General features: G+C 41.9%; 1 protein-coding gene across 8 annotated transcripts in view; it reads left to right on the top strand.

Annotated features, from left to right (window-relative positions):
- Positions 1-12238, top strand: part of vav2 (vav guanine nucleotide exchange factor 2) — a 159258-nt gene extending 147020 nt beyond the window's left edge. For 5 of the 8 annotated variants that reach the window (XM_089020352.1, XM_089020354.1, XM_089020350.1 and 2 more), the window contains 14 exons: positions 210-319; positions 446-547; positions 1852-1940; positions 2270-2283; positions 2390-2408; positions 2592-2719; positions 3892-3963; positions 4038-4099; positions 4248-4364; positions 4574-4661; positions 4742-4865; positions 6460-6546; positions 6950-7104; positions 10376-12238. In XM_089020352.1, coding sequence (XP_088876478.1) covers positions 210-319; positions 446-547; positions 1852-1940; positions 2270-2283; positions 2390-2408; positions 2592-2719; positions 3892-3963; positions 4038-4099; positions 4248-4364; positions 4574-4661; positions 4742-4865; positions 6460-6546; positions 6950-7104; positions 10376-10423 — 1215 coding nt within the window. In that variant the 3' untranslated portion in view covers positions 10424-12238. The remainder of the gene's footprint in view (positions 1-209; positions 320-445; positions 548-1851; positions 1941-2269; positions 2284-2389; positions 2409-2591; positions 2720-3891; positions 3964-4037; positions 4100-4247; positions 4365-4573; positions 4662-4741; positions 4866-6459; positions 6547-6949; positions 7105-10375) is intronic. The other 3 variants (XM_089020351.1, XM_089020355.1, XM_089020356.1) reach the window with 3 other exon arrangements.
- The last annotated feature ends 567 nt before the right edge of the window (positions 12239-12805 follow it).

The raw sequence follows: 12805 nt of genomic DNA, 5'->3' as shown, positions 1-12805 counted from the left end.
GGCAAATGCACGCAACTTGCTCCTAATGGCTTTCAAGCTTTTTTTTTTTTTTGTACACCAGCATTGCTCAAGCATGCACCACATCATTTAATTGGGAAATAAATGAAGCGCCCAAACTTGAGTGCATGGATTGAGGAGTAGAGGGCACCCCGTCTTTGCGTCAATTGACATCACTGCCATGTGCCGCTTGCTCGTTGTTTTGTCTGCAGTGGTCTTATGGCTTCTACCTGATCCACCTGCAAGGGAAGCAGGGCTTCCAGTTTTTTTGTAAAACAGAAGAAACAAAGAGGAAGTGGATGGAACAGTTTGAAATGGCCATGTGAGTTTTGGTTAAAGACTAAACCCTCAATTCACATAAACAGTTGCTGCATATCATCTTTTGGCTGACTGACCTCATGCAATCAAAGTCTCTGTTCATTGGTTCTTGTGGCTTTTGTTCATCCAGGTCCAACATCAAACCGGAAAGGGCTACGGCTAACCAGCATAACTTTCAAATGCACACGTTTGATAAGAACACCAACTGCCGAGCCTGCAAGATGCTACTGAGGTAAGAAGAATAACAAAAACTCAGCAACACCATCCAAACCAGGGAAGAAGGCATTGTTTTACATCCCCGTAGTCGTACAAATGACAATCGTGGAGGGATATAGTTTAAAGTAAACTCTGCACTTGGACCGCTCTGCATTGCTCCACTGTCAGCAACATGGAGGTAAATGTAATATTTGTCAAACAAGAATGATAACAAAAGAAAGTAAAATAAATTACAATAAATTGTAGCTGATGTGCATCTGCAGTGTAAGTAATGAAAAATATTATTTTGCACATAATTAACTCATTCACTGCCAGACGTGCAAAATGTGTTAGAGAATGGCAATGAAGGAGTTAATTATTGTAAAAAAAACCTAAACACTATTAACATGACTGTGTTCGTATTTTTGCATTTCATCAGAATAAGAAAGCCTTAAATGCCCCCACCAAAAGGGGAATTTCATACATCATTAATGAAATCATCATGAAATTCATCAACTCTCCATTAGCCAAAGCTGGTTGTGAAATAAACTTAGATGGAATATCGGCACTTTGGGAAATGAAGCGAGTTTCACTAAGATTAGCGTAATCCTTCAAACACCGTCCGGCTTCATCTAAGAATGTCGAAACATCAGAATGGGGGATAACCCGTGTCCTGGAATCGCCTCTCTCACACCAGACTGAGCAGAGCAGAGTTGGCTTGGCTAAACTCCAGTTTGCCTATTGACCCACAAATTTCATGGCTGGCCTGACCTAAATTCCCAGCCAGTGGAGGAAAAAAAAGGCCTGGACCAGTATTCTCACTCCCTGCTACATGCTAATTAACTTCTGTGTCCCCACCGGTCCTGCTTGTTATGACACTCACAACTCAATATGTCTGATGAATGTGAGTGTTGAAAAGCAGTTCACAGAACTATATATTTTGTATTTTGGGATCATCAAATGGAAAAGTGAATGTTTTCACAGTGTTTTTACTCTGAACGAGGATCCTTGTCAGTGCCGATTCTGAAAACGTTTTTTTATCCCTGCAAATTATACTGCTAATGACATGTGAAATCGATTTTATCTGTACTATTTATATTTGTATCTTGAGGTATTTTCTGTGTGTGTGTGTGTGTGTGTGTGTGTGTGTGTGTGTGTGTGTGTGTGTGTGCGCACGCGTATGTGTGTGTTTGCGTGTGTGTGTGTGTGTGTGTGTGTGTGTGTGTGTGTGTGTGCATGCGTGTGTGTGTGTGTGTGTGTGTGTGTGTGTGTGTGTGTGTGTGTGTGTGTGTGTGTGTGTGTGTGTGTGTGTGTGTGTGTGTGTGTGTGTGTGTCCATTAGGGGAATCTTCTATCAGGGTTACTTTTGCTCACGATGTGGAACAGGAGCACACAAAGAATGTCTGGAAGTGATCACTATCTGCAAAATCAGTATGTTATTATTTTGACAATCAAATACTCCCTTTTGTTGTCATTTACCCTTCTAAACAGTACATGAATCATTCCACTCCTTCTGATTGGACTGATGTCATCGCTAAAATGTGAAAACATGACATTTGTGAACTGAATTGGTCAAGAATGTTGTGTATGTGGTTCTTAAATAGTTTATTTAACTAGTTTTGATTACAAACTATATTCATGTTTTCATTTATTTCTATTCATCCCAATTGTTTTTTGTTCTTTGAGAGGTGCTTTAATGTGTATTATTATCATTTTTCTCCTGTTCTCTGACTTCCTCTGCCGCTTGTCTTGCCTTCTAGATCCTCTCGACTTGGTGAGTGGACGCAAAATACTTTACATTTATCTGTATTGGAAATTATGCATTTAAAAACTCAATGGTAATTATTCTGTTGACCATCTCGTTTAATTACCATTTGCAGGAACATGGACTGTCTTCTGGTAAGTGCACTTTGTGCACAAGCAGGACATGAATGAGACAATTAAAAAAAGCGATGCACAGCTCTTTAGTGCCATCTTGTGGGCGGAGCTATTACCTCATCACCATCACGCATGCTCTCGTTTATCTTGTTCTATGTGACCAATATGATTCGAACAAAATATGCATGCTGTGTGTTTTTTCAGGTCCCAAGATGGTAGCAGTGAGAAATTACCACGGTACACCAGCACCACCGGGAAAAACAGCTCTATCTTTTCAAACGGGAGACTACATCGAGCTGCTGAAAGGGGATCCTGACACCGCATGGTGGGAGGTAAAGCCGCCACTTAGAGCTTTGTCACCAAGGCCCAGCATGGTATAACAGTGTATAGAAAAAAGTCTACACATGCCTTTTAAAAATTGAGTTTTTTTTGTTTTTGTTTTTGTTTTTTTGTTTTGTTATGTATGGTATTTAAAAAAAATCATCACAGTGCTGAGGTCGTCAGTTCAAATCCTGCTCCTGTCTCACTTTGTGGAGTTTGTATGTTCTACCAAGATCCACGTGGGATTTCTCCAGGTCCTCCGGTTTCCTCCCACAATCCAAAAATATGCATGGCAGGCTGATCGAACAATGATTGGTGTGAATGGTTATTTTGTCTCTGTGTGCCCTGTGACTAGCAGGCAACCAATTCAGGGTGTCCCTCGCCTCGTGCCCCAAGACGGCTGGGATAGGCTCCAGCACCCCCTCCCCCCGTGACCCTCGTGATAATAAAGTGGTCAGGAAGATGAATGAATGAAAAAAAGAGAGAGAGAATGGCAAAATCTTTTCCACCCTGAATGAAGCTGTGCATATCAAACAAAAACAATTGGATCATGATTGACTTGTTTTTACTTTCCCCTCTTGATAATATTTTAATTTATTTTCAAATGAGTTGTACAGGGATACTGCAGCTTCTATGAAAAATGGTTCGTACAATGTTGACAAGTCAGGCATTCCAGCAACGTTTTGTGTGTGTGTGTATGGGTAACAGGGTTTGAAAAGTCGTCTTTGCTAATCATGCTCCTTGGGCTCTTCATCCAAAGGTGCTCACATGAATTTATCATGAATGGCTGCATATTTATTTAGTTATTTATTTATTTTTATTTTGTTATGTTTAGTTTTTATGGATGTAGCTATAAAGGATTATTGCTGGTAATATTAAGTTCAAAAAGTCACATGAAAAGGAGAGGCTGTTTGTTATTTTTAAGCGCTGGATCTCATCTTACTAAAAGCAGCCTCAGCAAAGAGGAACAGATTCGCAATACTACATGATTTTGATTGCATTATTTTACGGAACTCACATCAAATGTCAACAGTCATCTGAACTGTACTATTGTATTTTAAACTACTTCCCCAGCCAATGTTTTTTTTTTTTATTGACGTAGTTAAACATGTTTATTTCATTCATGCTAGTACTTGGCCATTTCAATATTTGAATGTATGAGCTATATTGTATTGTATTCCAGGGAAAGTTGATGCAAACGCACAAAAATGGATTCTTCCCCAGTTCTTGTGTGAAACCTTATCTCGACCCAAAGGTAAGTCAGTCCCCGTTCAGCAACATAAGAACTGTTACCTTTGGGACAACTTCAATGTATTCCGTTTGTGACAGCCCTTCCAGTCCTTATCCAGCAGGCAGTCATCAAGGGATACAGACTACTACGGCTATCCTTGGTAGGCCTGTCAACTTGAAATTTGTCCTTTGTTCTGTCCATTGCTTTTTCTCATCATTAAGCATGAACAACCAAAGATGAAAAGTTGCACCGCGACTATCAAAAGACATTGTAATGACTCAGCACTTGTTCCTCGCTGCTCTTTGTAGGTTTGCAGGAAACATGGAGCGCCAGCAGGCCGACAACCTCTTAAAATCCCACAGCAGTGGGACCTACCTCATCAGAGAGAGGACGGCCGAAGCAGAGAGGTTTGCCATCAGCATCAAGTGAGTTTGACTTCACACAGAGGGGAAAATTAACACGCAAGTGGCTTTCATTAACAACTGATACAGACAATTCCAAAGAAGGTTTTAGTACAGATATATATTGTGCATTCCCTGCAGTTAACAGCTTGTACATTATGTTTTGTCTAAATGACTATCAAGTTCGCACAATCAGAGAATGTGTGCAAACCGAGTCTCGTTTTGCCTCACAGATTTAACGATGAAGTGAAACACATAAAAGTCATTGAGAAAGACAGCTGGATTCACATCACAGAGGCCAAGAAGTTCGAGAGCCTTTTGGTAATGATGAAATGCAAAATATTGCACGTCGTAGAAGGACAACAGGTCGTGATGAATCGAATCAATGTTCTGCACAACAGGAGCTGGTGGAGTATTATCAGTCCCATTCACTGAAAGAGAGTTTCAAGCTGCTGGATACTACGTTGCGATACCCCTACAAGGCAAGGGAACGCTCGTTGACAAGATCCAGCTCCCGCTCGCCAGGTAAGCTGTTGCACTGAGCCATAAAAGCTGCTTCCAGGGTCGAATCGCAATCACTGACAACACAGGACTCCCAACACATTTTGACATGTTGCACAATCCAACAATTAATTCCATTTCGTGGATTTAAGGAAAAACAGATTTTCTGTTAGTTGCTCTACTTTATTCTGCCAAAATAGGAAATTTGAGTCATCCTAGTATTTTCCGGTGTGTAAGGCGCACTGGAGTATAAGGCGCACCTCCAATGAATGAAAAAAGGTTTCCAATATAATATACAATGATACCTCAGCTTACGAACTTAATTGGTTCCCAGAGAGTGTGTGCAAGGCAAAAAGTGTATCTTCCAAACATTAATTTCCCATAAGAAACCATTAAAAATGAGAATAATCTGTTTCCAGGTCCCCATAAAACATAATTTTCTACTAAATGAGCCTTAAAACTACAGAAAATATACCTTATTTCATGTATAATAAATGTGCTATGGTATTATAGTGAAAGAAATAAACTGTACCGTATAATAAAGTCGTTTTATTTAACTTTGTGATGGTCGTTGATGTACTTGCCTCTTGATGATATCCGAGTGAAGTTGCCGTGCTTTCTTGGTGATAATATCCTCACTAACACTGTCCCCTGCGAGCTGCTTTTCGTTAATCCAAATTAACCGAAGTTATTCAAACTCTTCTATTGCCTGAGACCGTTGCTTAGACAACAATGAAACACCCTTCGCCACACGGAGCAATGGTTGACTTAGCATCCTAGTACTGGGACGCTAAGTCACACAAACACACACCTCGTTCGTGTTTCTTGATGATCTCCTTCTTCTGCTCGACCGTAATTTTCTTTCGTGTCATCTTTGGCGGAACACAAGCCTATGGTGGGGTCTTTTTTGGTCCCAAAAAAGCAAAAGTATCCACTCGATACCGCATATGCACTCAGAGAAAGAGTGTGTGGAAAAGTAGTCCGGCAGTCACGGTGGCGCTGTTCGGCCGTGTGGTTTGGTGTTCTTCCGCCGAAAACTAGTCCGCCAGCCATTGTGGCGCTCCGTGTGTTTCCCGAAAACTAGTTCGTATGGCAAGATTATATTCTCGAGAATTTAATGTTGGTAAGGCGAAAAGTTCGTTAGCTAAAGCGTTTGTAATCCAAGGTATCACTGTATTCTGAAGGTCCTGGAATTTGAGTGAAAATGACAAAAAAACATATCACTGGAGTTCACACATTTTTGCATGTCTGGCAGTCAATGAGTTAATTTTCTTGCATACACACAATACGTGTGTGCTAACTCAACCATGTAAGATCCCTGGAGGGTGAGTTCGTGAGACGTGTGCGATTTTCTAAATTGTTCATCTCTTGAAGTTAAGAGTCACACGTGTGTGTTCTAACTCACACCTCAGTGCAATGTTAAAATTCAGAAACATGTTTTCTCACTCAATAATGATTAATAAAATCAACTGATAAAAGGCTGGACTTAATAAAAAAGTCAGTGTGCATGGCTGTTTTCTCGCTGCTTTTTTGCCTCCGGCTCTGCATGCGCCTCAACATATTCCCCAACTTTATTTCCTTGTTTTCCTCCCCCGTTCCCTTTCTTTCTTCCTCTTAGCAGCCACCTGCGCCTCCTACAACTTCTCCTTCCTCAGTCCACAAGGCTTGAACTTCTCCTCTCAGAGCGCGGCTCCCTTTTGGTCAGGTACTCTTACTTTTAACTCTGCTCCTTTTTATCTTGCTTCAGGTTGTTGCTTGTTATGTTGACCTGAAACATATTACTTTTGTTATGCTTTAGTCGTTTTATTCATGATACTGATCTTCAGTCTTCCCTGGGTGATATCCCCTCATTAAATCAAGGAAAGAAACCAATTTCCTCTCCTAAAATGAAACACTTTATTGTCTGGCTGCTAAATTAAGCCACAATGAACTTTTTTTGCCGCTCATTTTGAACATTATTACCTCCACGTGTGCAGTATGAACTTTCAGCCAGAGATGGTCATGTTTAAAATTCATGATTAATAATTTTAAATTTAACGTTCCACTTTCAAAAATCTCCTCGGTTGGTGAATGGAAAAGCATTTTTTTTTTATTTGTGCCATTTTCAGTGTTTACACCCCGCGTCGTGAGTACAGCAGTAGCCAGGTATAACTTTGCGGCAAGAGACATGAGAGAACTGTCGCTGCGGGAAGGAGACGTTGTCAAGATATACAGCAAGATCGGTGGCGACCAAGGATGGTGGAAAGGAGAGGCAAATGGACGAGTGAGTAAACCTCAAAAATGTTTACTACTGCTATGTTTATCATCTTAATTCTCCGATATATTAATTTATAAATCACTCAATCATAAAACATTTGAACATATGGTAGCTGGCTGTTTGGACCAAAGTTTTCTGTCACATGTTGTACGTGAGTAATCTTAATAGGGGTGGACCAGTGCTTACCGCATCCACCTCACAGTCCAGAGGTACTGGGTTCAATTCCAGCTCCAGCCTCCGTTTGCATGTTCTCCCTGGGCCTGCGTGGGTTTTTTCAGGCACCCCGGTTTCCTCCCACATTCCAAAAATACGCAAATATGCAAATAGGCTTATTGAATGGGCTAAATTCTCCCTCGGTGTGAGAGTGACCGTGTATAGCTGTTTGCCTCTATGTGCCCGGTCATTGGCTGGCAACTAGTTCAGAATGTACCAAAGACAGCTGCGATTGACTCCAGCACCCCCTGTGACCTTTGTGAGGTTGAGCGCATTCGAAAATGGATAGACGGATATATTCTTTTCACACGTACAGAATCACTAAGCTCCACACATAATAGTAAATCCACTTAAAATACTAGTTGAAGAAAAACAATACAATAAGCTTGGCTAACTGTTAGCTTACAGGGTAGTTGTACACAATTATCCCCTTTATTCGTATAACTGGCTGCTGGACTTCCTGACGGGGAGACCACAGGCAGTCAGAGTTGGCGACAACACTTCCAGCACCATCACGCTGAACACAGGGGCCCCCCAGGGGTGTGTGCTGAGCCCCCTCCTCTTCACTCTGCTCACGCACGACTGCTCACCATCATCACCCAGCTCCAACCTCTTCATAAAGTTTGCGGATGACACGACTGTGGTGGGCCTCATCAACAACGACGAGGAGACAGCCTACAGGGACGAGGTCAGCCGCCTGGCCACGTGGTGCAAGGACAACAATCTCCGTCTGAATGTGGAGAAGACGAAGGAGATTGTTGTGGACTTCAGGAGAGTGCGCCCCCAGCATGCTCCACTAACCATCGACGGTGCTGCAGTGGAGAGAGTGAGCAGCACCAAGTTCCTGGGAGTGCACATATCCGAAGACCTGTCCTGGAGCCACAACACGGCATCAATGGCCAAGAGATCCCACCAGCGCCTGTACTTCCTCCGCAAGCTCAAAAGAGTTGGAGCCCCGACCCCCATCACGACCTCCTTCTACCGCGGTACCATCGAGAGCGTCCTGACCAGCTGTATCACCGTGTGGTACGGCGCCTGCACCGTGTCCTGCCGTAAGACTCTGCAGCGCATCGTGAGGACAGCTGAGAAGATCATCGGTGTCTCTCTCCCCCCCCCTTCAGGACATCTACAACACCCGCCTCACCCGCAGAGCCATCCGGATGGCTGGCGATCCCACCCACCCCTCCCACAGCCTCTTCAGCCTGCTGCCATCGGGTCGGAGACTGCGGAGTCTCCGAGCCAAGACCAGCAGGCTCAAGGACAGTTTCTGCCACCAGGCAGTCCGGAGACTCAACTCCCTCCCAGCCCTGCCCAGCCTGCCCCTTCCCACTGCCACACTCAGCGAACTCTGAGTACACGCTACATGCTGTACGATCATCCTGAACTCTATTTTTTGTTATTTCTCATTAGACAAGACCTCACTTCAACCCTTTCTAGTTGTTTGTTTTTGCAATTACGACATTACGTCACTTTATGTACGTCACTTCCTCACTTTACATATGTCACTACCTCACTTTACATACGTCACTACCTCACTTTCCATACGACACTACCTCACTTTACATACAGAAATTACATGTATTGTCTGTTGTCAATTGTATGTCTTTTTTAGCCACCTTATAAGTGCCTTGCATGTCTTGCACGCTGGGTCCGAGAGGACATTAATTTCATCTGTGCTGTATGTCATGCATATTAGCATATTTGACAATAAAGCTGACTTTGACTTTGACTTTGACTTTGATTGCAGTAAATGGTCTGAGAGGCAACTAGCTCCTGCCACTTTTCTCCCTGCCTCGTAGCCAGACTCTTCACAAAATAGCAAGATTAGAAAACCTCTGCTAATTTAAAATTTTAATTGTACATGCGTCGTCGTCTATCAACCCATTGGTTGATGGCTTGATTCTCATACCTGTCAACCGATATGTTTTTTTCCATATTTTATATGATTTTTTTATCATTTCAAATTATGTACGACGTACTACAACTGCTACACTGGATTTTTGTTTCTTTTTTGGAGGAACCGAACTTACAAACACCATTCAGGTAGCCAATGACAATGCTGCTGCTGAACATTGCTATTGTCACGGCATACCAGCAAAAGTAATCCTCAATCATATTTTTTTTCAATCGCTGTGTACGGTCGGATTGATAAAAGCAGAACATATGGTAAGCTGTCTGCATTTCCCCTTGCTAGCGTTTTTTTATCATTTCAAATAATGTATGGCATACTACAACTTTTATACGAGAATTGAAATCATTTATATGGGCAGCTATTAGCCAAGGTTGACAGGTATGGATTCTCAACCCTTTTGACCATCCCGAAGAGTCCTTGAGCAGGATGCTGAACCCCCCGGTAGCTCCTGTCCGTCTTCAGGATGTAATGTGAAGAGGCTCTGCTTTGATTATCCAACGTAGAAACCACTTGACAAATGAAAGACGATTTACGTATATCATAATCAGACATTTGTCCAAATATCTTCAGTAGTCTCATTCAAAATCAAATACTACATTGTGGGAAATAAAGTGACACATTTTGCACTTTAAACTCAAACAATCACAATTGATTAGCACGTTGAGCCATCAACTGACATCAATGCCACTTAGTAAGTCACTCACTCACTCACTCACTCACTCACTCACTCACTCACTCACTCACTCACTCACTCACTCACTCACTCACTCACTCACACGTTTATTCATTCATGCCGAGTTACATTTCTAACAAACAAAACAAAATCATGATATTAGCTTTTTTTGTTTTGAACATCCACATTAAATGTTCAATATTCACCTCACTCATGCAACAAGTCGGCAAACTTTGTTGCTTAGCAACGGCGAAGTACTGCTCTGTGTGAATCCTTAAAAGAAGATGGATGAGGTTGCTCCATCCAAGCATACCTTGATATGAAAATAATGCAAATATCATTATTGCATCATATGTATGGGTGGCTGCCACTGTGATGATAGTACAGTCATCAAACGATATGTCAAGTGCAACTAAAGTACCCGCATTTCTGTCATCCACACTCATCCCGTGGAGTTTCTTTGTTTTTTTGCCTTTCAGATTGGATGGTTTCCCTCAACCTATGTGGATGAAGAAGGAGTCCAGTAAGGGCATGGTGTTGCCCATCTGTCACATTTTAAAACAGGAAAACAAACATTCAAACAAAAACAATCAGGAAGCGTCTTGTGTGCATCTGCTGATAACGGAGGAAAAGGCCTCCAACTCTCCAGGAAAGTTGTTGTTGATGCTTCTGCTGGATCACAAGCACTGCGCCGCCACCACCCCATGTCGTCAAGTATGCCTCAGCTTTGCTTGTTCTCCAGATTTCCTTCTTTCATGACTGTACTGATGAGTGAGGAAACGTCGCTCGCTATGTGTTGGTCTCTGTGACATTTTCAGAGGCTTTATTGAACACGGAAAAAAAAGACTATGGATAGCTTTACTCTGAAAAATGAACATGTGGGACCTCTGCGAGGTGAAATAATTGTACAGTATCGATAATTTATTGAATAGAGATTATTATCATGACAATGATAATTGTGGGGATTTAGCGAAGGCAGATGATATGCAAAGATCTGCAAAGTAAACTAAAACAAGTAGTCAGAGTGAGAAGGGGTGAGTGGGGTTGGGATAGAGAGAGAAAAAAAAGAGAGAGAGAGAGAGAGAGAGAGAGAGAGAGAGAGAGAGAGAAAACAGATGCCCTTTTTTCCACGTTGACAGATTTTGCCTTAGTTGTCATGGTGATGCCTTGTGGGTTGACTCCAGTGGAGTGAAACGACTTTGTTGACTGGCTTGGCTTCTCATGCATGCATGTGTCCATGTGCAGCCCACACAAACACCAATGTACAGTTCGGTGCCTTTTAAAGACTTGATTTGAACCTCAACGTAAGCCAGTAAAGAACATCTAACATCCCTAAAAAGACTGTTTGTAACCATTCAAGGGGAAAAGAAAAAAAACTTGAACTTGGCTGTTGAATCACTGAATGAATGCAACAAGGGGAAGAATTTAAATGTGACTTGTCAGAATGGAGTCGCAAAAATACAGTCACCACTACAGCTCAAGTTTATTGGCACGTTTGGTTTAAACCCAACTGAATTAATTGCCAATATTACCCTTGTTTTAATCTAGGCAGAGCTTTTTATTTTTATTTATTTATTTTTTTCGTATGCTGCCTTCTTAATTTGTTTTTTTAATACAAATGATCAGCTGATCAGATGTGTTTGTTCCCAGTTGTCACTTGAGAAAATCAGCTTTGGCTGGTGGCTTTGTCAAAAGCTGAGAAATAAAACTGCCATAAAAGAAATGTGTTCTCTGTGCAAGGGTGTGTGTGTGTGTGTATGTGTTTGTATGTGTGCTAATCATCTTGTAATCTGCTCACACTCACAGCGTGGGGGTGTGATACAGTGCCAAGTGTTTCCATTTACCTCCGGTGATTGTTTCGCACTCTATGCATCGATCGACGGCCATGGAAGAGTTGAATTGGCTTCCATATTTCCTGACTGCTGTCCCTGAGTATCACAAGATTTTGTACTGCCACTGAATCACTCATCGTAAGATTTATTGACATACTGTACTGTAGGTATGTCCATTCAAGTGGGGAAACAAATGAAATGGCGTGATAAATGCTGAGCGTGTATACCGTAATTAAAATATTAAGATTAGTTAATACAAAAATCATTATGATTTATTTTACTTTTTTATGGGTGTGAACTCAGCTCACTGAAATGCTAACATAGATCAAATCAGCTGTGGAACGTTTCTTTTGGTTGTGTATTTGTTAATTGAAAGGCACAGTTGATTTCAGTGTGTGTGTGCGTGTGTGTGTGTGTGTGTGTGTGTGTGTGTGTGTGTGTGTGTGTGTGCGCGTGTGTGTGTGTGTGTGTGTGTGTGTGTGTGTGTGTGTGTGTGTGTGCGCGTGTGTGTGTGTGTGTGTGTGTGCGCGCGCGTGTGTGTGTGTGTGTGCGTGTGTGTGTGTGTGTGTGTGTGCGCGCGCGCGCTTGTGTGGGGGTGGGGGGCAGGAGGCTCTCATGTTGTCTTGAGTCAGCAGAGAGCTTCCTGTCGTTTATGTCCTGGAGAAGAGCAGCCCGATGCATGTAGCTATTAATATTTCAATTCCTGTCAGTACATCCTTCAAAAAATATGTCAGTCATTGTGTACATTTTTGTTGAATGGTCGACTATTTCTTAATGAGGTCTATCATGGAATAAATATTTCAAATGTTGTTTGTTTGTTCTTTTATTTATTTTTACAGCTATATATTTTGTATAATGTTTGTTGAATAGATTATTTGGCAAAGGTAAAGGTGCCGTATGCCACTTTCAGAAAAAAGAGAAAAGGCTTCTGAAAAGAGGTAATTAATTGTTACGTGAGTAACCGGGATGTTGACAGAAAGTGGCAAAATGGCTGCCCACTGAGATGGCTAAAAATGGGCGGATTTTCCAGCTGAACATACCCTTACCGTGCCAACTAACTTGTACCTAAATGAAAAT

The sequence above is a fragment of the Hippocampus bargibanti genome, linkage group LG18 (assembly GCF_051943395.1).
Source record: "Hippocampus bargibanti isolate YZ-2025 linkage group LG18, ASM5194339v1, whole genome shotgun sequence".
NCBI lineage: Eukaryota > Metazoa > Chordata > Actinopteri > Syngnathiformes > Syngnathidae > Hippocampus > Hippocampus bargibanti.
This window is presented reverse-complemented; position numbering and strand designations above follow the sequence as displayed.